Source organism: Drosophila hydei, unplaced genomic scaffold (genome assembly GCF_003285905.1).
Source record: "Drosophila hydei strain 15085-1641.00,03,60 unplaced genomic scaffold, DhydRS2 tig00000001-arrow-pilon, whole genome shotgun sequence".
Classification (NCBI taxonomy): Eukaryota; Metazoa; Arthropoda; class Insecta; order Diptera; family Drosophilidae; genus Drosophila; species Drosophila hydei.
Window position 1 is genome coordinate 12374590 of NW_022045643.1, and position 23666 is coordinate 12398255.

The following is a 23666-nucleotide window of genomic DNA, read 5'->3' on the forward strand; positions in this document are numbered from 1 at the left end:
AAATTTATATACCACAAAAGTTCGCATTGCACATGGGAGAAACATTACAAATTTGCATGCGAATTTCTGTTTGAGTTGATGCAACTTTGTTCAAGAGTTGATAGCAAAAGAAGAGACAGAGGCAGAGGCGTGACTCAACAGCAGCAGAAAAAGCAAGTTCAACTATTTAGTGTTTGCCCCGAGCACATGTAGGTGGCTCATAATGATGATGACGACTAAAACTGCGTTTGTGTAAATGAGCCAAAAATAAACAAACGGAAACAAAAATCAAAACCAACACATTTCACATGTCTGTCATTAGATACTCTATCACTCGCAGTTTTTCCAGTGGGAGGGTCAGTTCTTCAAAGCCTACAAAAATAGAGGAAGTTATGCCTGATCGAAGTTCCTTTATTATGCTGGATCTGGCCGTGCCTTGGCTGCATAGATTGAAACAAAATTATAAAAATACACTTCAACATAAAATCTCAATTTCGCGAAACAATATTTCATTAAAGGAGCAGCAGTAAAATATAAAAATATTGCTGAGCTTAATATTCACAATTTTAATAACTTTTATACTCATTCACGCGTTTATTTTGTTGTGTATAGTTCGTCTTGCTGTCCGTCCATCTGTTCATTCAAGCAAGAGCCTTGTAGTAGATATACTTCCATTCCAGTTTAGAACTAGAACCTCCAAATTGGGCATGGGATTACTGTTGATATATACTACCGACTAACGATTATTTGTCTACGCTTAATTGGATCGGATTAAATAGTGTTTTGTATAAGACTTGAAATTTGGATTATATACTAATGAGTATTGAGCACATCAGAAAATAAAGAGATTTAATGTCTAGAGCGTGAGGTAAATCGGAAAAGTTAGTATCTTCTACAAACCTGAAGCTAAAAATTTGATTTTGATTATTTATTGTAGCTACTGTTGATATCGATGCATCAAAACTAATTATTACGAGGCTTTAGGGGCTTGCTATAAAAAAAAATACCCTGTCAATTCCACATATTTGGAGCCTAAGCCTTAATACCTTACAGTTACGTTAGTGTAGACTCATGCAACTTGTTCAGATCGTAACTAGGTATTATGCAGTCGACTACTTGTTACTTGTGTTTTTCTCAATTTATATAATCTTGTGACTTAAAAAGGTAAAATTCTATATTATATTTGCGAATCTATTTTGATAATAGTTCGCATACGAATAAAGTGGAGAAAAGATAATAATTCCTATAATTAATAGTTGTTCGCTTTCTATATCATTTTACTTATACATGGAAGGAATGGCGTGTGGCGTATATATAGCATATGATATTTTGCTCAGAAGTAAGGACGGAACTTAAAGGTTTCTTTGCTTTCTTCATACATACTGTTCTCAATAGATAGCACTATACAAAACTTAATGGCAACACCTTTGAGTGACTAGCAGTCTGTCTATACAAGTGACTTGAATCTATATATAAGAATCTATAAGGTAAATTATAGGGTAAGAAATGTCCCCTCTATTTCAAGTCTTGTTTTACTTTACTGAAATAATAAGTATACGCATATTCCATACACCGCCAGCTTCAAAAAGCAGTTGTATTTGACGCTCAATCTAAATACTTGTTTTTCAGTTTTATATATTTATAATAAATTAAATTATAATAAATTGGTATGCTATGTGACATGGTATCGAATGGACCCTGTTTGAAGTGTATAAATTGAAAGATTTTCGCATATATTTTTTGTAGCCTTTTTGCGTTCGTTTTTCTAACATTTTGTGACATGATTCTTGTTTGTTTTCTCAAGTCTGGTGGCGACGTAGCTTTTTGTGTGTTTGTTTTTGTATTTTTGCAAAGGATACGCTTACCAACATATTGTGCCCAGTTTTTTGGCCATGTTGAAGTTTCTGAGTTTCCGGTACATTCTATTTAACGAGAGCTTGTTGATCAAATAAGCAGCGACTAAGCCAGAAGACGGCAGTGTTTCGACTTCAATTTAGATTTCATTTGCATAGATTGACTCTGTCAGTCTCATGGAATTTAATTGCTGTTGACTTTGAATACCCAAACTCAAAATTCAACAGTTGCTTGTAATCTGTAATAAATCATCTCTTGTGCCTTCAGTTAATTAAAGCAAGATTTTTATGTTCTCGTTGCTTGGAAGTTTCTTCAAATGCTGAGTTTAAGCCACAAAAGTTATTTATTCATATTAGACTAAGAACAGAGTTCACAATATTATAAAGGCCCCCGCAATTATTAATTATTATGCTCATAGTTAGTTCACTATATATCGCTATAGCTCTAGTGATGAGACTTTCCCTTGATATTCCTATATTCTGTTAAAAGCTTAGTCTTTAATAACTATTAATTTATATTAATATTATGTATAACATAATTTAGTATTCGTTTATTAAGCTTCTTAACCATATTTGTCTTAATCCATTGGGCTGGCAGCTCATCTTGTGGCTATTAAATTGAAATGAAAATTTGTTCAAGTCCACAAAGCTGTCGTCGCATCGTCAACGCCAAGCCGTCCGATGATTTATTATTATTAAGGCCATAAAAGTTTTTCCTCTGGCTCAGCGGAATGATTAAAAAAACAAAAATCCAGTGTCCGAGCAGCTTCTGAGCACAGAGACTATTTGCAGCACGTTGCACGCGTTTCTTCGTCTTCGGCTGGCCAAAAACTTGTGCCTTTGTGCCTTTATCATTGCCTTCCTGCGAGTTTCTATGTTAAATTGTGTGAACTTTTTTCAGACAACTGCCTGGACGACACTTTATCATGTCTCAGTGCTGTCGCTGACCGCTTTTCACAAATTGAAATGTGTCCGCGGCAGTCAAGAGTAAATGAGCCAAAGCGAAGCCGCAGTCACAGCGGGTCGCAGCTGCAGCCCCCTCTGCTGCTGTACAATGTTGGGCAAATCCTGCACAAAAAATATGTTTTGTAAGGATTGGCCGCTTTTGATTATTTTGCCCTGTACTCACATAAGATGGGCAAGCAGCACTAGCCGAGGCTACGCCCCTCTATAGTTCGTCTGCTTTAGCCTCTTGGATGATATATTCCTATTGAGAGGGTATCTCTGAGTCGGACACCTGGCTTTGATTCAATAACTCTTATCACTTAGAGCAAGCCCCTATTTATATAACTCAGAGAACAGAAAATTGTTATTTAAGACTTTCCTCAATCATTTGACAAAGCAATCGTGGGATTAGTCTCTAAATTCAATTTGTGTAATATGAATGAAGAAAACTCACAAGTTCTTATCCTTAAGCTGCTTATGACTGGGCTGTATTTTTATGCAATGTTAGACAATTCATGATTAACTTCAGTTTGGGCACAGGGTAAAACCTAGTCGATTCCTTGTGTGAAGAGATTTTTTCAATTTTGTATTTGACATCTGAAAGTTGTTTCTTGACCGCATTTGTCAAATATTAGGCTTAAGTGATTTTTGACAGCTGAACCTGAACCTATTTTATATCTAGCAAAGGCACATTTTCTGCTCCGTTTAAGGGTAATTTGTGTGGGCGAGGCCTAATGCGGCGTATGCGTAATTTTAAACTAAAAGTCGAAGTCCAAGGGCAAAAATGCCATTGCTGAGCTAAGGCGTTTATATATTGTATTCAAGCAGGAAAATTATACAATGGCTGGAAATTTTCAAGGGCATACGCAGATTTATTTTTTTTATTTCTAGCATTTTTTAGATGAGGTGAACTGCCTTTTGAGCGTTAAGCAAATCCGTCCAATTCATTTCATTTTTATTTCATAATATTCACATTATAAAATGCTCTCATTGAATGCCTAAAAGACTACAAGATGTTAAGAAAGTCTTCCTGCTCCACCGACAAGCTTAAAGGATTTGACTTTAATTCTGAGTAAACTTGACAATCTACAGATTTTAGGGTTAATCATAGAAGAGGATTTCTTGTTCCATACAATTTGTTATATATTGTAGTAAAATTTTGTATGCGATCTCAAAAAGGGAATTGCCAAAATATTACGACACAGGCGGCTGATGTGAACTTCCGAGCAACAGAAACAACAAGCAACGAAATCGTGTTGAGTAGTGTGAATAGTGTAAGATGTAGATTAGAAGTTGACAAAGTCTAGTTCGCGGCGCAACCTCAACGTGAGCCGCAGCTTGCCGAGTTCCTTGTCATATTTGGCCTGGCATCGATCCACGTCCACTGGATGGGGCAGCGGGAGCTTGAGTCTGTAAAGGGATGTGCCCAGGTCTAGTTCCTGTTCGTGTAGCGTTAGGCCCATTTTGTCAACAGACATTTGCTCGCCGGGCAAGGCAATCTCTAGAATGAGATCTTCACAGCTGGCTGAGGATGCTGTGCGTTGGCCCATCTGAATGTAAAAGAATACAGCTTAACAGACACTGCTAAGGGACAGACAGACGGCGAAAAAGGGTTCGTGCCAACCTGCAGAAAGACGTCCTCAGTGCCAACGGCCTGACGATAGGTCATCGTGTATTCCGGGCACTTGCGCGTTTCCAGAATGTCGGCATCCTCACGCTCCTGCGCCTCCTGCCATTCCTCCAGTGTTTGGGGCTGCGCTTTTACGGGCTCATCCAATGGCGTTGCCACCAGGTTCACCTTACCCTTTCCACGGGCCTTGGCAGCATCACCTGGAGCCTGCGGACCGATGCTGCCGGGTGCTGAGCGAGTGGATAGGATACATGAAGCTTCTGTTGCTGCGATGCTCCACTTACTCACTCTGCCTCTTTACCACCAGAGACTCCTCCTCATCCTCGCTGCTGCTGCTGCACTCGACCCCACCCCGCCTACGTGTGGGGTACAATAAACTCTGCAGTTGTCGCAGCTGGTCGGGATTGTCGAAAAGCGACATCGCTCACACTTACTTACTGCACTATTTTATCGAAAAGTAACTTATTTTATTATTTTGTCAGCGGCTTTCACGTATTTGGAGCTCAAAGCTTGTTTTAGAAATAAATTCCTTATGGACTGTGCTCAGCAAAAAACTGCCCGAAATCGATTCGATTTCATACCGAGCCTACTTCTCGGTGAAGTTAGGTTGCTAAGGCTGTTTACGGGCCATGGAGCAGCTGTAACTTGTTTATTATGTTGTCCCGGAAACGGAGCTTAAATGGACAAAATAAGGGTGTCCGACTGAAAAGGTAGGCGATTGTAATCCACGTCAGCCATACACGGGATCACAATTCACAGCTGTGCGAAAGTGGCTCAAACCTTGTTTTGTTAGTTTAAATGAAATAATAACACGCTTCTGGTCTTTGAGATATCAAATGTAGCATTCAGGACCAAAAAAGAAATCAATACTTTTTGAATACCTTTCCAGTTCGGAAATTCACTTTCATAATGCTCCAGCTGCTTTGACCTACAGGCTAAGGCTAAGTTCATAATTCACTGTCAAGGATAACCAATGGCAGCTTCAACTTTGCTCCATTCCCCCACCCGCCTTCCGCCACTTAGGCATTTCAATTAAAAACTTGATGCCATTCAGAAAAAACTTTTTGCTCTGCCTGGCTCCCAAGGCCCTTGACAACTAGTCCAAAAATTAACTTTCACAAGTAGCAAAAATTATGACACTTGTCAAAAACAATTGTTTTGCGAATTGTAAATTATTTTTGTAAATTCAAATTATCGCTGACCTTCAATGGGTCTCCCCTGCCAGCAACACGGCCCAAATGTAAATCGCCTGGGCGAAAGCGAAACACACAAAAACGTGGAACGTGGCTCGTGTTAAGTGTAAACAACATGACTTTCACGCTGTCGACGCACAGCCAGAGACTGGCTGAGCTCCGCATAGTCAGATATTTAGCTACATGGGGTCTGAGCTCCCGGGTTGCAGTTGAATGCAAAAGGATTTCCGAGCCGTCCATTTTGTCTGCTGCTGCCGTTGCTGTTGCTGTTGCTGTTGCTGGTGTTTTTCATCTTTTCGGATCGTATGCGTTTAATTTGTTTAACATGTCAGTTCCGCATTGCACAAAGCTGGATAATAGCAGAAGCAGACTGCGTAATGCTCGTTCAATAACAACTAATGCAGGTCTTATAACTGCGATTTGGTTTTACGATATTTGCAAAGTTCTGTGATTGGCCTTTAGAGAACATTAGCAGGCCGGATTTTTTTGTAATATATATTTGAGTCTATATTCAAAGTATCCAGTTTTCAGCTTCAAAGCTGACGTGGAATGAGACCAATATACTCTTTTCATTTCCGCTTGGTGATTCGCAATGTGTCGAACCAAACATCACATTGTTGCTAACCGCTGGACAGGCCAAAATAGTTTTACCTGAAAATACTTCTACCTGTCCTAGTTAGCTAGCACACCGTGTAAATTCGACATGGACTTACGCTGCATGGGATGAGCCACGTCGCAGTGCTACCCTCTAAAATTAGTAAATATATTTATGGTAGCTTCTAGATATGATCATAATTCTAATTTAAATTAATAATTAGTTTATATATATTTATTAAAAAATTATTAATCTTCAAAATACAGAAGATGATGAATTCATATAAATTATTTTTCATGGCTGTTGTTAGCCAGATCGACGAATTTATTTATTTTTCTGTTCCATCTGTTCGTTGACTTATTCCATTTAATGGATCTGTAAACATGACTAGATCGAAACATATAACCTAATAATAAAGTTCCATGCATGATATAGTTATTGTCTAAAAACGATTATGGATATTTGAACTGTTCCAATTCAAGCTTTAGTCAATTCTTTTTGATGATCATTGTGGTACGAAGATTCAAGTGCTGAAATCAATTGTAAATGATCAGATTAGATCTAAAGTTTTTGTTTGGTTAGAAGCGTGACAAACTCTCAGAAGAATTCACTAACAAGTAAAGCATTCACTGGCTTTTTAATCGTAATCCAAACTTGATTAATTAACGTTCTTTCAATGAGTTTTCTAATTGATTTAAATGGAATGCAAAAGTTAAGTCGCTGAGCAAACATCACGTAACTGAGATTTAACCTTGTTTTGGTCCATCAACCATGACTTTTGTCTCTTTCAGATGCTCCTCTCCCTCTCTCTCCCTCTCTCTCTGGGACTCCTCTGTCGAGGTCCCAGCTGACGTCCATCCACATGAGACAATGGGCAATGCATGAATACGCGTACATGTGTAACTGTGTTTTGGTCCAATGTTTCAATGCAGCCGAGGGCAGGCTAGCGGAGGGAAGGTGGGAGACCTTTCTTCGTATGTGTGTGTGTGTGTGTGTGTATGCTGTCATATACCAGAGCCACAGCCCAAAATGGTTTTTGGTACAGTCGAATACCACGTACCGTCACATGGCAGCACGCAGTGAAAGTGGAAGTCGAAGTGAAAGTGGCGCCTCATCGCCCCTTAAAGCAGCTGCTACACATTTTCGGCCATTTTTTCCTTTCTCCTCTGCTCCTCCCCTCGTTCTTTTTTTTTTGGCTGCTCCTGTGAATATGATTTGTGTGCTAAAAGTGTTCCAGCTGCCACTTTTTTCGTCGTTTTCTGTTTCTGTTGTGTTTGTTGCTTGTTGGCGCAGATTCTGAGCAGAATATGTATAATGCGAGTATTTTAGAGGAGACTGGGGGTTACATAAAACGTAATTAAGAAGGCATTAAGTATCATGCATAAATCATTGAAAAGTTGCACATTTACGCCGTTTTACTGTTGATGTGCCACGGTGGAGTGGTCGAGCTGGCGCCTGATTCTGTTATCACATGTGGGCGGGGAGTGAGTGCGAGTGGGACTTATATAAGAGCAGCAGACCTTTAGAGCTGCGACGAAGGTAGGCGCTCTGCCTTTATAGTCGCCCATTACTGATAATTGGATGTTGCCGAAGCGTACAAAAAAATCCGGTGTGCCAGCCAAGCCCCCCATCATAGATCTGGCTCTGTTGATTGCAGTTTCGGGCGACACAGAGTCGCACAAGTTTTGGCAAAAAGGAGAACTACTTCCGGCTTCCGAGCATTTGCTCTCTGCTCGATTTGTGCAAATGTATATGTGTCTCTTACAAGCAAAGTTTGGCTAGTTAAATTATTCCCAACATAATCATCGCAGAAAATAAATTATACCAAAAGAAAAACTAAAAAAAAACATTCAGCTAACATCGTGGAAGTCTCACGATAGTTATCGTGTACCCAAGCTTTATGCAATACGGAATACGATACACGACAAACGATATTCAACATACAGCATAAAATATGATCCGCAATATACAATATACAATATTCTATAAGTGATTTATTATACGATCATCAATAAAAAATTCTGTATTTTATTCACCTATTATATATAGACTATATGATATGAAATAAGTATTTTCAATATACGCTGAATAGAATATACGGTATCGCATATCGTGACTTACATTAATGGGCCAAATTACGATATGCGATAGTCAATACAAGATACACGATATTCTATTTACGATATTCGATATACAATACAATACGATATGTTGTACCAACTTTGTTGAGAAATTCCTTGTGTCTGTTACATATGCTTGCACATAATCAAAATACTCTATCGCTTTTTAGGCAGGGTATTCAAATCATGCAGGATAAATGCCGTTGCCTTATATTTGAGTTTGTGCAGTCAAGCGGCGCAAGCCAGCGAAGAGAACAAACAAAATGAAAAAGGGAAATAAAAATAAAAATAAACATATAGAACTAAACAGGCTAAGTTAGCTGTAACAGCCATAAGAGACATATCCAAAAATTGTATGTAAAAAACAACAACCGAAAAACAACTCAAACCGAGCGCGCTCTACTCTACGAAGCGTACATTTTAAAGTCCATTCGAGCATTAAATATCTAGACAAAAAACAACAACTAGTAAAATGGTGCAGCAGCAGAGGCTTGGCCAAAAATTTAAGCCGTAAAGGTTTTCCGACCACAAAACCGCCAGGCCCATGGCCATTGCCACATCGGCCATAAGGCGTGAGTCAAAGCTCTGCAAAAGCGCTCAGCAGCAGCCGAATCAGCGAGCGAGCGAGATAGAAATAGATAGGCAAGAGAGCCCATAGCTGAGCAAAATTGTTGTCAGCTGTTGAGTCAATGGAGTAAGCCACATGCTGAAGCTTTTTGCTTGCACTGCGATTGTTTGTAAACAAGTTGAAAGCTTTACAACAGCTGACTGCAGCGTTTCACAGTGGGCTGAGTCTATGTGAAAATTGATTCATATAGAAATTCACTAAATAATTTCATTCTAATAAGAATGTCGTATTAAATAATATTGATAATGATTATTATTATACTGCTGATAGCTTAACTTATATTGTTAAGTTAAGTAAGTCTTAAGTTATATTGTGATTAAATTTGATTCTTTGTATGATTAAAAAAATTATGTCAGTCTGTTTGCGTTTCGTTTCTAGTCAACAACAATTTAAAATTCCCACAGCTTCATCGAAATGAAAGTGAAATGTGCTTTAATTGAAACAGAGCGTGAAATACAGGTGGACACTGAATGAAATGGTTAATGATTGGTTAATTATCTAATAAAAACAATGGACAAATATTAATTCAATTATCAAAGGCAACGAACAATTGTAAATGAAATCAACTACGAAGGCTCCAATTAAGTCCAAGCTCGTGCAATTTGAGGCCAATTCGAGTCATAAAACACAAATCGCAGACAAGCGACGACAAGGCACGCGCGTAACTGTTAACGATTGCCAAACTGATTGGAATACTTAAATATGTAGAGCTATCTGTGAAATGGAAAGCTGCTGCTGCCCGCATCAAGGGTCTGGAAAGAGAGTTGAGTTGGCCACTAACCTTTCTTCTTCTGGCCCTCGGCACTGCCGGCTTCTTCTTTTTGCGCCACTGTCCACGCTCCGTTTCATTGCCGAATAAGTTTTCTACGCTGCTGCCGCTGCCGCTGTCGCTGTCGCTGCTTTGGAGACTCTCCACATCGGAACTGTCACTTAAGTTCAATTCGTTCTGCAATTTGCCCGCTTCAGCGTCGCGCTGCCGCAGCGGTCGATAGTCGCTGACGGCGCTGCTGGCGGCGCTGTTTCTGAAACGCTCGCGAAATGATTTATAGAGGCCGGCGCCGACGCTGGCAATGCTGCCATGTATGCCCGCCGTAGCTGCTGCACTGCGTCTGCCCTGGCTGCGCCGCTTGCTCGCCTTCTGTCGAGCACTGAGCCGCGCATCGCACACGCTCGCCGCCACGCTCGCTGACTGCGCAGCCGTCATATCAAGAAAGGCACTCATGTTGGCTATGAATAATGATAATACTCTTGGTTTCCAGTTATGCAATGGTTGTTGCTGTTGTTGCTGTTGTTGTCGCCGTTGTGCCTGAGCCACTCTTTGTCGTTGGCATTGCTGGGGCTGAAGCCGATGCCGCTCAGAGATTCGCTTTATGCACTCCTGAGTTTTCCAACCAATTACGAGTGTTTTCCAGCATTTGTATTTGTATCTGCCAAGAGAAGTGGGCGAAAATTTGCATGTGTTGCATTAATTAGGAAATTCGATAGCTGCGCCTACGGTTTTCCTTGTTTTTGACATGGATTGTTGACTTTATAGAGTACCCGAGTGAGCAATGGGGAATGGGCCTAGAACATGCTATGAAAACTTGCGGGAAATGAGCCGTGCCAGACTAAGACTAGGGAAATGCATTCAAATTGAAGCAAATTTGCTACTCCATCTACACTGCAATTAAAACAATTATTTTCAACTAAACAAGAGCATATATTAAGCAATATTATTTACCTGACTAATTAAATATAGTTCAAGCAATTGCTTAGACTTTAGATTAGACCAATGTAAATATGCGTTTTGACTATATAGAAACACTATCGATCGGGCCTGTTGCAGCTCTCCTTTGCTGTTTGTCTATATGTTCTCATTTTTTGTATATTTCCTATGTACTATAATTTTGTATTTATTTTATTACATTTTATTATGATTATTTCGACTCAACTCAGCTGCTGATCAAGTGGGTCTTCAGCTTCTTTGTGGCGTGAATCAGGTCAGAAACTGTAAAATCGATTGTAGATTGATCTCCACGTCTCGCCCTCGTCAATTAAATGCGAAAAGTTAAATATTCCGTTTAAAGTTTTGTTAATTCATGTCTCAATGAAAAGAAGACAGAAAATATCAAACGATTACAGCGGCAACTGAAGATGAAAATGCGCATTTTTCTTGGTTTTCTTTTTGCCTTTGGGCCCGCTGCTCGCAAGTGAAAAGCGTCGGAAAACATGAAAGGCACAAATGAGGAGTAAATTGCGACTGCCGATGCCCCGACCTTCCCATATCGTCTATGATGACAAAGGTGAGCGTGCTCATCTTATGACTGCAAAACCTTAATCTGACCACCAGTCAGCGATCCATACTAATTTGCACTTACTGATAACACATATTGTTACTTGCCAGCTAAAGTCAAGCTTAGCCATTAGCGAACAGCTAACAAGTTGAATCGGGAGTATGCCAATGGCAGGTGCCCGGAAAGTGTTGGCTAGCCTTGCAGTTGGGCTCAGTGAACTCGATGATGGACTCAAGTTTGCTTATTTTATTATAAAATTAATATTTCATTTTCCGGCGAATCCTATAGTAAACGTATCTTTGTATAGGACGTTTACAATAATCCACAAAATTAGAAGTTTTGCAATGTTTGCCAGCGAACTTGACTATGTAATATCTTGTCAATTTATCACTCTGTCAATGGCTTTGGATATAGAATTTAAATACTTTTATCTGACGCTAGTATGCCCAACTTTATATGGCACATTGAGCTACTCTCCCGCTTCAATAGCTTCTTAAGTTGTTTGTTCTTCTGCTGATTTAGCATGTCTTAAGCAGATTATAAGAGGAGTGTTCAAATAATGACTATATATAATCAATATTTGAAGTCTTTAGCCCATTGGGAGTGCACTACTTTCCACTTATACAGACAAATTTGCTATATAATATATATCATTATCATATACCCTTATCATTTTCGCTTTTTCTCTGCAGTTAAAGTTCTAGGAAACTGCGCTCTACGAAGACTTTATTGGAGCCAAAAACGCGTTTTCTTGTGGTTTGTTAGTTATAACTTTTATGCTAAGCAAAATATTGATATTATTTTTTTTCCAAATTGTCAAAATATTAGTTAACAAATCTGTAAATTTAAATTTTTGATTATTGCCCATCTTGTATCACTTATTCGTTGCCAAAGAAAAAAATCATTGCTATACGAAGACATTATTGGTCCACTGTATATATATAATTTGCTCTAAATATATATTTTGTTTGCAGAGTGAAGATCTTATGAAAGAAATAAACTGAGACGTCGTATGGTGTAAAAGGAGAAATATTTCCAGTAATGCATATATTTCCAACTGTAATTTCAGTTGTTTCGGATAGATTAATGTTCATCCTATCCATATTTTAATGCTTCATTACCTAACAAATATATATATATATCTAAAAAACTTATTTCGAATCGAATCAACTTCTATTGCTGTGCAAGTAAAAAGGGAACTTTATCTGCGCCAATTAGGTTAAGAGGAAAGTGCTAAATGCAGCATATCAAATGCAAATTAAAAACTCAGATATTATGTATTTTGAGTGAATGAAACGATTCAAGTTAATATTTGGCACCTGCAAATCAGGATAGATAGATTCTCTGGGGGCGCAATGTGTGTCAGCAGACAAGGAAAACAGAGTCGCTCAGGAAATGGCTATTAAATGGGTTATCAAAATAATCGATTTGATAAGCACTTAAATTAATTGAAATTCTCGCTGTGTATTGGCGTTGTGGGCATAATAAACAAACTTTAAATCAATGCCGCCCAGGCAGAGGCCCAGCCCCAGGAAAAGCCACAGAGACACTGCGCCACACACACACATACACACGCACAGACAGACAGACGGAGGCAGAGCGGGAGACTCTCACCCGGAGGAGCGACTGCACACCATGGCAAACTGTCACATTAGCATATTGAGAACGCAACGGGCCAACAGAAATGCGACTTGTTCTTTCTTTGTTGTTTGCCAGTCAAGCGGCGATGCCATTGACGTTAACGTTGACGTTGACGTTGACGTGTACGCTTACGCTTACGCTACCGCCGACGCTGACTGCGACTTCAGTTAGTTGACGTCGACGTCGACGCCGCAGTCGCATGCGCAACTTTGGCTTGGCTAGCAGATCGTGGCTGAGGCGTTTGCTCCGGTATCAGTCGCTTTGCAGACTTTCGCGTGTGCGGTCGAACCGAAAGAGACAAAACAAAACTCACGAAAGCCGTTATATTAAGAATATCCAAGAAGAAAAAGAAAGAAACGAAAGAAAGAAACGAAAAATTCTATATGTTTGGGCGCGACTTGTTGACAGTTTGAATTATGTGCTAAACGAGTGTGAAATGTGAGAAAAAGTTCATACAAAGCGAATTGGATGCATGTGATTAGCATAATTAATAAGTGAGGTGAATGGGGAAAAACCTGGTCTCCAGAGGAAACCAAAAATCACAAAATATCTGGAAAATATTGTAACGGTAACAAGAACTGACCAGTCGAAGCAAGTGTTTAGCTGCCTCATTAAGCTATCAGTGCACGCGCGCAACAGCAAATCGTTGGCCAACCAGTTGAAGTTGAAGATGCTGCTGCTCCACTTACATCACTGGCCATTAGCATTGGCCATCACTTCCTGCATTGTCGCCGCCTCAACCACAACAACCACAGCCACAACCACAACCACAACAACAGCAACGCCAACTCAGGCAAGATCAACAACGACAACAGCAACATCAGCATCCATACCAGGCAAATATCAGGCATATGGCAGCCAGCACCAGCCAAAGAAGCTGCGAGCTGGAATTGGAGCTGCTGGCAACTCCAGTGGCAGTGAACCAGTAAACCAGTTCCGGCAAAATCCGATCAAGAATTGGTTTGGCGTCTTCAATCGTAATAATTCGCCACCGGCTCAAGACCAAACAGCGACATGTTCCTGCAGGTGGGTAAACAACAGAAGAAACAGTTCCACTCATGCTTGCAACTGACGGCATCCAGTTAGCCGAGTTAGTTAACCAACCACATTTTATTGGGTGTCACTGTCACGGCATACAAATCGCAGTTACAGTTAAAGATACAGATATATGTGTATGCCCATTGCACGCGCTTACAGATCTTTTCGAGCTTCAAGAAATGCCATTTGTTATTAATATTTATGAAGGCGGGGAGCTTGCCACACATTGCTGCACACAGTCGCCATACGTGGCACTGCAAGTTCAGTAAGTGGCCCATTACGAAGTCAACTCAGCTGTGAGAAGAACCAGAGACCAAAGTAAATTATACATAATGAGCGTAACGGTTTCAGTTTTGACTAGTTCCGACACATACTCATTTTTGGAACTAGGTTCTAAAACAGCTGACACTTCACAAGAATTCCCAGTTCTTCAGCCAATTCCCAAACTGAACTGAAAGCTGAACTTTGAAAGAACCACATAATTAGTCCCATATAATTTGAATTGCCAATATAATTTGAAACAAAGACTTGACACTCATCCAACTACACTGAAAATGGCGTATAACAAATTTATAATATATGTGAGTTATTTTCAATTATTAGAAAACTTGTTCATATTTTCATTAAAAGAAATTGCAATTCATTGACTCGAATTTGGTGAATAACGAAAAGCTAAGTTTTTGCTTAGTTTAGTTCACAAACCGAACTGTGTAGAGTGTAGAGTGTAGAGTTTAGAGTGTAGAATGCAGTTAGTTCGCACCACAAGCGTCCAGCTCGTATTGGAGTGAAATTTTCTAATTTTACTTGCTGATAGAACCCAAAGATTGAAGGTTCAAGAAATTAAATGATTTTACCTTTAATAATGGGAGCAGCAATAAAAAACTATTTCTTACTAGATAATTATGCGGATGAAGATGAAGCTTTTTAGGCTTTCTGTTTCAGTCGTCACACTTAAAATTGAACTTAGAACTTTTCGCAGCTCAGCACTTGGCTACACACTTGAGACAAGCTGCACCTTTGCGTCTCAGCTACGCAGTTCTTGACTCTGAAGATGTCGATTTGAAAAGCATTCCTGAGCTGCTTGATGCCTGATGCCTGCTGCAAAGTGCAAATTGCATTGCCTGTGGTACTTTCAGTTGCCAATGGGGATTTGCAATGGGCCTTAGCCATCGCCGTTGGCATTGGCATTGGCAATGGCTTTGGCATTTTAGAGTACCGGAGGGTATTGATTGAGTCGAAACTGTTTGCGTGAACGCAGAGACACTTCACTTCAGGGAGTTCAGAGGAATGCGTTTGTCGGCGCACCTCGCATAGGAATTTTAATGATCCGAATGAACTGAAGTCTTCGAGAAGACTCGACAGCCCCGAATTAGGTTAGGTCAGTTTCAATGCACAGCTTATGCACACTTATCCATAGCTTAAAGGGAGCTCTCTGCTGCATTTTCACTTTTTATTTTGGAGTATCTCCAAATTTATGGGTCTTAAGGTCTTAAGATACATTTTCCAAAAGTTACCTTCTCCTAACGAAAAGAGCAAATGAAAGCCATTTCTTAGTAACGTCTTCTGCTTCTTCTTTGGCAGTATTATAAAACTTTGATTTTATAAGCCCAAAACCCGTTTAATTCCCTCTGCTTGTATCTTTTATATTTATTTTTACTTTTTTTTTGCATTTCAAATGAAATAGGCCTGATTTGCATAAGTTTTGATAAGAGCTCTTCTTGTTTTAAATATGTCTGGTTTTGTATCTGGATTCTCTTTATATACTGAAATATCTGAGTTACACAAATACACTCATACATATATGTATATGGATATATATAATGTATATAGGTAACAGGTAAGGCTAATGCGTCATGTGTTGATTGCCATTTAGCAAAGGGAACGCCGCATTCTCTTTGAATTGGGTCGCAGATTTTTATTGTCTTTGTTTTTGCATTTTTGTTGCTGGCTTTCGGGACGCCTTCGACTTTGCCTTACCTCGCCTTGGCCACCATTTTTGGGGCAATGACTCGGTTAAGCAACACCAAAAAAAGATATCAAGCCCAAGTCCAAGCTTATTGCTGTTGTTGTTCTGAGCCGACGATTGATTTGTGGCCAAAAAAAATTATTTAGTATACATATAAAATTGTATAGCCCGACTTTGGAGAACTGGTTGTTCTTGCCTTCCTCTCTCATTTCATTTATCAATCCAGCTCTCTCTCTTGCTCCATCTCTCTCTTTCTCTCTTTCTCTTTCCGAGTGTCGCTTTTGAATGCATTTACTTCAGTTTTTGGCAATTATAAACCAGTTTTATGTAACGATGTCATTTTAAATATGTTGGAAAAACTGCAAAGCGAAAGATTTGCACAAAAGCTCGTTAAAGCCTTTGACACTTGCTTTACGACATTATTAATGAGGCTTCTTAGGTTGTTGAACTCTGAACTAATCACCGAAGATTGCCATTCAATGAAATCGAAGTGGAAAATTGTGTTAAGCCTGGACTGAATATAAAACAAATTTTGTTTTGCTTGTGGCATGTATCATAGACTCTAAAATCGGCTAGGAAATGTATCAAAATAAAGGCAATATCAGCTAAAATATATATCAAGGCAACCGTTCATAATATTTTGTAATATGCGTGTATATGCTTTAGCCATTTAACAGCACTTTTTAGCCTTTTCTCTAGTCTGAAATGATTAATTTTAGTATCAATTAATTGAGAATGCTGTGCAATTAGCACTGAGATTTGAATATCTCATCTAGCAAGAACAGTTTCTCAACTTACATTTTGTATAAACATAATTCAATAATTCAAGACAATCGAACTGAACATTATAGAATATGTTTCTGTGCGCAACCAAAAATATCTTTGACTCACTTTGTGTTAAGGCTGAGTTAGTAAACAAATAATCTGCAAAATATTCACATTTGAGAAAAATAACTGCGCCGTATCTTTGTCTCTAGTGGAAGCAACAGAATTGCATATAAACTCCTCTTTGCCAACAACTTGTAATAATTTGTCCTTAGACATTGTCAATTATCGAAATGATAAACATCTTTAAGCATCTATGTCTTCATGGCTACCCTTCCTACATATGTATCGTCCCTTTACTAGAGACTTATTCTATGGACTATGCCACTGCATGATATAATTGAAATATGAACAGAGTATGATTCAGTCGGTTGCAGGGCACTCAGTTGTCATCGGCTTGATGAAGTGGATGACAAACATATAAAATATTGAGGTCCGCTCACTTTTTATGCTTTTCGACTGTTGCAGGTGCGGGGAGCGCAACGATGAGTCGAGAATCGTTGGGGGCACTACAACTGGCGTCAGCGAGTATCCCTGGATGGCCAGACTGAGCTACTTCAATCGATTCTACTGCGGTGGCACGCTGATCAACGATCGCTACGTGCTGACGGCGGCGCATTGCGTGAAGGGCTTCATGTGGTTCATGATCAAGGTGACTTTCGGGGAGCACGATCGTTGCAACGACAAGGAGCGTCCGGAGACGCGCTTTGTGCTGCGCGCCTTTAGCCAGAAGTTCAGTTTCTCCAACTTCGACAACGACATTGCCCTGCTGCGTCTTAACGATCGCGTGCCGATCACCAGCTTCATCAGACCCATCTGCCTGCCCCGCGTGGAGCAGCGCAATGATTTGTTCGTGGGCACGCGTGCCATTGCCACCGGTTGGGGCACACTCAAGGAGGACGGCAAGCCCTCGTGCCTGCTGCAGGAGGTGGAGGTGCCAGTGTTGGATAACGACGAGTGTGTGGCCCAAACCAACTACACACAAAAGATGATCACGAAGAACATGATGTGCTCTGGGTATCCGGGAGTGGGCGGCCGTGACAGCTGCCAGGGCGACTCGGGAGGTCCTCTGGTCCGCTTGCGGCCCGACGACAAACGCTTCGAACAGATCGGCATCGTTTCTTGGGGCAATGGATGTGCGCGACCCAATTATCCAGGTGTCTACACCAGAATTACTAAATATCTCGACTGGATTGTGGAGAACTCAAAAGATGGCTGTTTCTGCGACGAGGATTACTAAGAGTGAGAATTCTATCTCAATTTAGTTCTAGTTCTACGATTAGTCTTAATGCTATACATATTTTGTACTTTTATACGGAAATACAAACAAAACAACTGAATAAAGTAGTATATATCACAAGAAAATAAAATAAAATAAATAGATAAACAAAGAAAGATTTGTTCACACGTTGTCATTATCTTCATAAGTTATTCATTAACTGAAATTCAATACGAGATGACTTATCCGGCTTCTAACAACAGAGAAATTCACGATTTTTCGGAACATTCTATGTTTTGATTCTCATATAAAGCTCGCCTCTTTGGAACAATTCTTATTATGAAAAGTGCATTTCGTAGTCATTTCATGCAAGTCGGAGTATTTCTTAGTCAGTCGCGCCCTTGTTCTTATTCTCAATTTTAACCATATGATCAGCAAAGCAGTACTCTGCTTTGCTTAAGTAAGAAACTGCTTGCAATAAGTTTCTAAACACTGCTTGCTATAAACACTGCTTACACACTTCGAATGGAAATAGTTTTTTTTTTTCAACTCGTAAGCAATTAAACTAAATTTTATTAATAAAAAACATTCGCTTGTGGCATTAATTGAAAAAAAATCAATCAAAGATTATGGAAAATGGTATTTTGCCAACCACAACTAAATGACAGACATAATTTATGATAATATTAAAACTGGCATTGGAATTGAAAAAGCAGTTTACAACTCCTAGCAGATCCTAAATTCCCTTTACCTTAAAGAGAACAACTGTGTTTCCCAACTCTACTATTTTTAGATGCAGTTTGCATAAATACAAAGATGTCTCTAGATATTTTAAGTTAAACTTCCCGCCTACTCTACTACTCAATATACTCTCAGCTGCCACTCGAAGCCCACCTTAAAAACACTGTAAACATATATAAAAGCATCCGAGTTTATAACATTTACAATTGTTCACAGTTGACTTTTCTATACGGTGTATGCGCCAAAAAATAAATATAAAAAAAATGAGAGAAAAAACAAATAATGATGAGGAACACCGAAACTAGCTGTTGCTGCTGGAAAACTGGTTTCACCTTACCGAAACAGCTGTGAATACACACAGACTAATGTCAGAGACATCTAACATTTGTACTAACTGCAAAGAGCAGCAGCAGTGGCGACAGCAGCAGAAATCTCGAAAGAGTTGAAATGAAGAGGCGAGCCAAATAAATCATTTTGCTCAAAGTAAACTCGTATCATTTGTTTGCTTTTGATATTTCGCCTAATTACTCCATAGAACTTGGAGTGAATCACTGCAAGTCTGAAGCAGTCCGCCACAGATAGTATCACTCTGATAATAAGTATATTTAGCCCACTCTATTTCAGTAATTGGCTCTTTGTGGCAATTTCAGTAATTGCAATGCAGAGATTTGTCAATTCGTAACTCAACTCACTTGCGTAATTATTCAATATGAAAATGAAGATTCGCGCATTCGCCAGATACTTTTGTATCTAGTTGCCTCTGTGACTTCTTCCAGATCTCTTGGCCTTTGCAGTAGTAGCAGCAGCAGCAGCTGCTTGTGGTAACTTTTGACTTTTTCTTTTGTTATTGAGCTAATAATTTTCCTGCCTTTCGAAACTTTTCGTTGCCAGCAGCTGTTGTTGTTTACCGTTTGCCGCTCGCGCACTCACTGAAAAAAGAAAAAGCCGCCATGCGTTGATCGCTCCCAGAGATTGTTTGGAGCATCGTCTCGGGTGCTGCTCACCTGCTCAGCTACTCAGCTGCTCAGCTGTTGTCTTTATTATTGCAAAATTAGTGTAACTCCTCGCTCTCTCTCCCTCTCTCTGTCGACCCGTCTCTGGCAGAGCTCAGTAGGCCTGTGTTGTAAGTCTGAGCTAGTTAAATGATATTGTGCACAGGCCGACATAAATTTATATACGTTTAACATATATAACATTTGCGGATGAACTAAAATTTCTACTTGAGCAAATATTAAGCATTGAATTCGTCGATATCATGTCTTCGCCAGCTAAGGAGGATGTGGCCGACCCTGAAGAGAGTCAAGAGCCGGAGGCTGATGATTTCCCGGCACTGGCCACGCCGTCCATGCTGGATACGGATATTTTTAATGAGATTGACAAGCGCTTGGGCTTGCTGTTGGACCGGGCTAATAAGCTGGAGAGCACACTGAATCAACTCAATGGTAAATGTCACACTGATGATCAGGATCTGGAGCTGGACCTAATCGAGGAAGAGGGCGATGAAAATCGCTTTGACGATGTCATGGATGTTAATGGAACTGACAATTTAGTGGCAGATTCATCAGATAAAAGTGTTCCTCTTGATGCCCTTGCCGAGAATCTTGATAACATATATCTGGACATACAGGAAGACTAGCTACAGACCTGGGAGAAATACAAAGTACATTGGAACAAAGCAACGACGTTTTCAATTGTAATAGTTAAATACCTACACATTTCAAATTGTAAATATCAATCAAACATACAAAATACTTCCCACCAAGAACAATTGAGAAAAAAATCGCGTAGCAATGGAAACAAACTTTATTATTACTGGAATTTGTCGATGAATTGCATATGTGGCGCCATCTATGGGTTGGTTGCCGTATTAAAATGTATAGGGAGTACTGCTAATTCTTAAATTAACAACTGCTTTACTCAAGCTTTGCGTATGTTGCTCTGCTTGAATGCTGAATGCTGCTGTGTAGTGCTCACAGTTTTAAGTAAAGAAGTCTACTCTAGGCTGACTTCAATATACTCTTAAGCTTATATTTTCCAAAGAATTTCATTCATTTTCGCGCTGCCTTTATATAGAACTATGCAACATCAGTTATGGTAATAAGAGTTATAATTATGCATTATGAATCCACAGATTGTTCCACTGCTTGCTCCATATATTTATATGTTCACCATATAACAACATTTGTTTGGCTGGGCAGCTTCGTTTCACAAATATAGTAACAGCGCCGAATACACTGATTGTCGTTATAATAGAATGTGTTTCTGTTGAAGGCCACAAGCTGTCCGCAATGCTCCTTGTTTTTCAAGTTATTTGGTTCCCCGCGACCCCATCTGGCGAAGCTCGGTGGCCGGCCGTTAGTAATTGAAATATATTGGGATTTCTCTGAAAAGTTATTTATGCTCAGCCAATAGCAGCGCTTCTTACTCAACTCTGGTATCACTGCATCGAGTTCGCGATCATTTCGAAAGTTGACCAAATCCGACCCCAATTCACGACACTTGTGCAGAGCTTCGAACCAATTGAGAGCTCTGCTCCTTTCTATATAGAAATATTTCGAATTGACTTTTTGAAAAGGATTGATGTCGGCATAAAAGTCATTTGCGATTTCAAGCGACTGACTAAAATTGGCGAAATTTCCTAAACAAATCACATTTAAATATTAGACATGCCATTTATATAGTATAACTAAAACATTACCTATCGATGATCCCAGAGTCTCACATTGAAGCGAAAAACAATACGAAATCATCATTAAAAATCTCAAATCCATACTGAACCAAGTCAACATTCTCCACAGTTGCTCTATAATAACTGATTTACTTTCAGAACGTCAATTGAAATGATCTGAGACCTAAGCTCTACTGCCAGGGTTGCCAGCCTAGTTGCTGCACTCAAGCAGTAGGTGCAACATTGCTTAAACATTGCACTCTAAAAACTAGTTATGAACAAAGAATTTTATTAATATCCCATGTATTGAAATTTATTTATATATGTACATATACATATACATATATATATATATATATATATATATATATATATATATATATTATCATCGCTTCGACAACTCTATTGAACAGAAATCTACTTTAGGTATATACAAATATCCTATACATTTGTGGTGAAACTATGCAAATAGCGATTTGGTTCTGGCTCACATCAAACCGCAAAAGCTTAGAAACTTATAAATAAAGAAATAAAAATAAAACCAGACGAATATACACGATACAATACAAGAAGTTTGATAGGAAAATAGTTTGTTAATATATAGAAAACTATTATTTTGCAAGAATAGCGCATAGTCGGCTTAAGTTTCTTATCTAATATAGAGTATTCTATTAACTCAATTGGCAATTGATCTAAGCTTTTCTCATTTTGGTATTTTCAAAGCTTTTGCATTTTATGTCAATTGTGACGTCATAGCTATGGCCCCAAAGTTGTTAGCGCAAGCAGTGGCCTTCTCGATCTGCTTGACTTTCTGATAAGCAGTTCAATCAGCTGATTGTCAACAGCCGGCTAACAGTGTGACTTCAGTAGGCTATCTTTGTTTCTGTTGAATAGTTTTTAAATTTTTTAAAGTAGAAATGTTTGACAAACTCAACGGCGATTGCTGGCTTACCATTCTTAAGTATGTAAACCTAAAAGACCAAGTGGCACTGGCGCATATCTCCAAGAGTCTGCACTCTGTCGTTCGATATCATTGGGAACATCTAAAGACCGCCTGCTTGGACCAGGCTCTGCTGGAACATTTCGAGCAGCAGCCGCACGATATGGAGGAGTTCCTTCATCTCGCCAGTGGATCGCTGCAAAATCTGAAACTTAAACAAGCTGATATTGCATTACTGCAGAAATGGAGATCGTATGAATTTCCTAAATTGACTACTTTCGACTGTGATTTAGGCTTTAAAGACGAAGAAGAGACCGACGAGAAGATATTACTGTTCACCGAACTCTTTCCACATTTGCGCCAGTTGACGTTGCTGGGCAACACCACTGGTCGACACATATGGTTCTGGGATCAGTTGCAAGAGCTACACTTAATGTGTTGCGAATCATTGGATAAGTCAATATTTGATCAGATCTTTGGCGTCATGCCATTGCGCAAGCTCACGCTTCTCTTCTACGGATACAACACGAATATGGGCGAGGATGTTCTGCCCATATCGAAGTGCGCTACGCTTGAGGAACTCGTCATGGACGATCACCACTTGCTGGGCGATTTCATGCCCAACCTACTGAAGCTGCCCAGGCTCCGACGTCTGGCCTTCTACACCCGAGACTATTACGAGTATCTTCTGCAGACGGTGGGCAAGCTGCGACCGCTCAGGGTGAAAGCATTGCTCTTCCACGACTCCTACTGGAGCAGCTCTCGCGTCAGTCATGCCATAATGAGCATGACGAATCTACGTCGTCTTGTGCTGCACGACGATGACATTGAGACGAAGGAACTGTACAAGATTTGCGCCACATTGCCGCAGCTGGAGGAATTACATTTGACGAAAATGCGTACGTTGCCAACTGCTACCCAAATTTGGGACATGGTAGGCGCTAGCGAATCCCTAAGGATTCTTAATCTATCGGGCAGCCGGCTGGATGACCAGTTCTTGTATCTGAGCGCCCTATGCTTGGATCGAGTGCTGAAGAAGCGAAGCGAATCCTCACCACTGACACTTCACCTACACAAAACCTTGAAGGATTGCGATCAAAATGAGGTGAACACTTCAATATCAATAGAACTGGCCCTTATAATGAGTGCATCTCTTTTTGTTTCTAGATAATCGCAAAACTGAAGCATCCGAATTTGGAAGTCTCCTTCAAGCCAATCGATTTGAATGTCTGGAGCTCGCGCTTTGTGGAAATTGAATTCATCACTCCAATGGACTAAGTTCTTCTTTTGTTATTGTGATTAAAGATTGTGATTAAAGAACATAGTCAAGTTGACACTAAATGTAAGTCTCAGCCCATTTGCTGGCGCCCTTTAGTATTCGTATATCTTATTTTAGGGGCAGTTTCAGGAGA

General features: G+C 39.7%; 5 protein-coding genes and 1 long non-coding RNA gene across 8 annotated transcripts in view; 2 read left to right on the top strand and 4 right to left on the bottom strand.

Moving 5' to 3' along the window:
• LOC111599825 (venom dipeptidyl peptidase 4) overlaps positions 1-19563 on the bottom strand; it is a 76895-nt gene extending 57332 nt beyond the window's left edge. The window contains exons 1-2 of one of the 2 annotated variants that reach the window (XM_023315615.2): positions 19339-19563; positions 9725-10370 (exon numbers count right to left, since the gene is read on the bottom strand). In XM_023315615.2, the coding sequence (XP_023171383.2) occupies positions 9725-10165 (441 nt within the window). In that variant the 5' untranslated portion in view covers positions 10166-10370; positions 19339-19563. Of the gene's footprint in view, positions 1-9724; positions 10551-19338 lie in introns of those variants that run through there. The other variant, XM_030224465.1, reaches the window with a different exon arrangement.
• On the bottom strand, positions 2388-3419 carry LOC111599835. Of its 2 annotated transcripts, none has more exons than XR_002751459.2 (3): positions 3232-3419; positions 2962-3122; positions 2388-2900 (listed from the first exon to the last, which is right to left on the bottom strand). It is a non-coding gene; the product is annotated as an uncharacterized LOC111599835 (long non-coding RNA). The 2 variants fall into 2 exon arrangements; XR_002751458.2 differs by having other exon boundaries at positions 2962-3110; positions 3232-3418.
• On the bottom strand, positions 3788-4944 carry LOC111599830 (protein PIH1D3). The gene is made up of 3 exons (XM_023315623.2): positions 4696-4944; positions 4402-4637; positions 3788-4327 (listed from the first exon to the last, which is right to left on the bottom strand). The coding sequence occupies exons 1-3, from the start codon at positions 4826-4828 to the stop codon at positions 4064-4066; spliced, it is 633 nt and encodes a 210-aa protein (XP_023171391.1). The 5' UTR covers positions 4829-4944; the 3' UTR covers positions 3788-4063.
• LOC111599829 (venom protease) lies at positions 13436-18008 on the top strand. Its single transcript, XM_023315622.2, has 2 exons — positions 13436-13883; positions 17155-18008. The coding sequence occupies exons 1-2, from the start codon at positions 13528-13530 to the stop codon at positions 17924-17926; spliced, it is 1128 nt and encodes a 375-aa protein (XP_023171390.1). The 5' UTR covers positions 13436-13527; the 3' UTR covers positions 17927-18008.
• Positions 19564-20783: 1220 nt separating the features above from the next.
• On the bottom strand, positions 20784-21468 carry LOC111599832 (C-type lectin 37Db-like). The gene is made up of 2 exons (XM_023315625.2): positions 21345-21468; positions 20784-21284 (listed from the first exon to the last, which is right to left on the bottom strand). The coding sequence occupies exons 1-2, from the start codon at positions 21433-21435 to the stop codon at positions 20812-20814; spliced, it is 564 nt and encodes a 187-aa protein (XP_023171393.2). The 5' UTR covers positions 21436-21468; the 3' UTR covers positions 20784-20811.
• Positions 21469-22155: 687 nt separating this feature from the next.
• Positions 22156-23610, top strand: LOC111599828. Its single transcript, XM_023315621.2, has 2 exons — positions 22156-23359; positions 23422-23610. The coding sequence occupies exons 1-2, from the start codon at positions 22232-22234 to the stop codon at positions 23530-23532; spliced, it is 1239 nt and encodes a 412-aa protein (XP_023171389.2). The 5' UTR covers positions 22156-22231; the 3' UTR covers positions 23533-23610.
• The last annotated feature ends 56 nt before the right edge of the window (positions 23611-23666 follow it).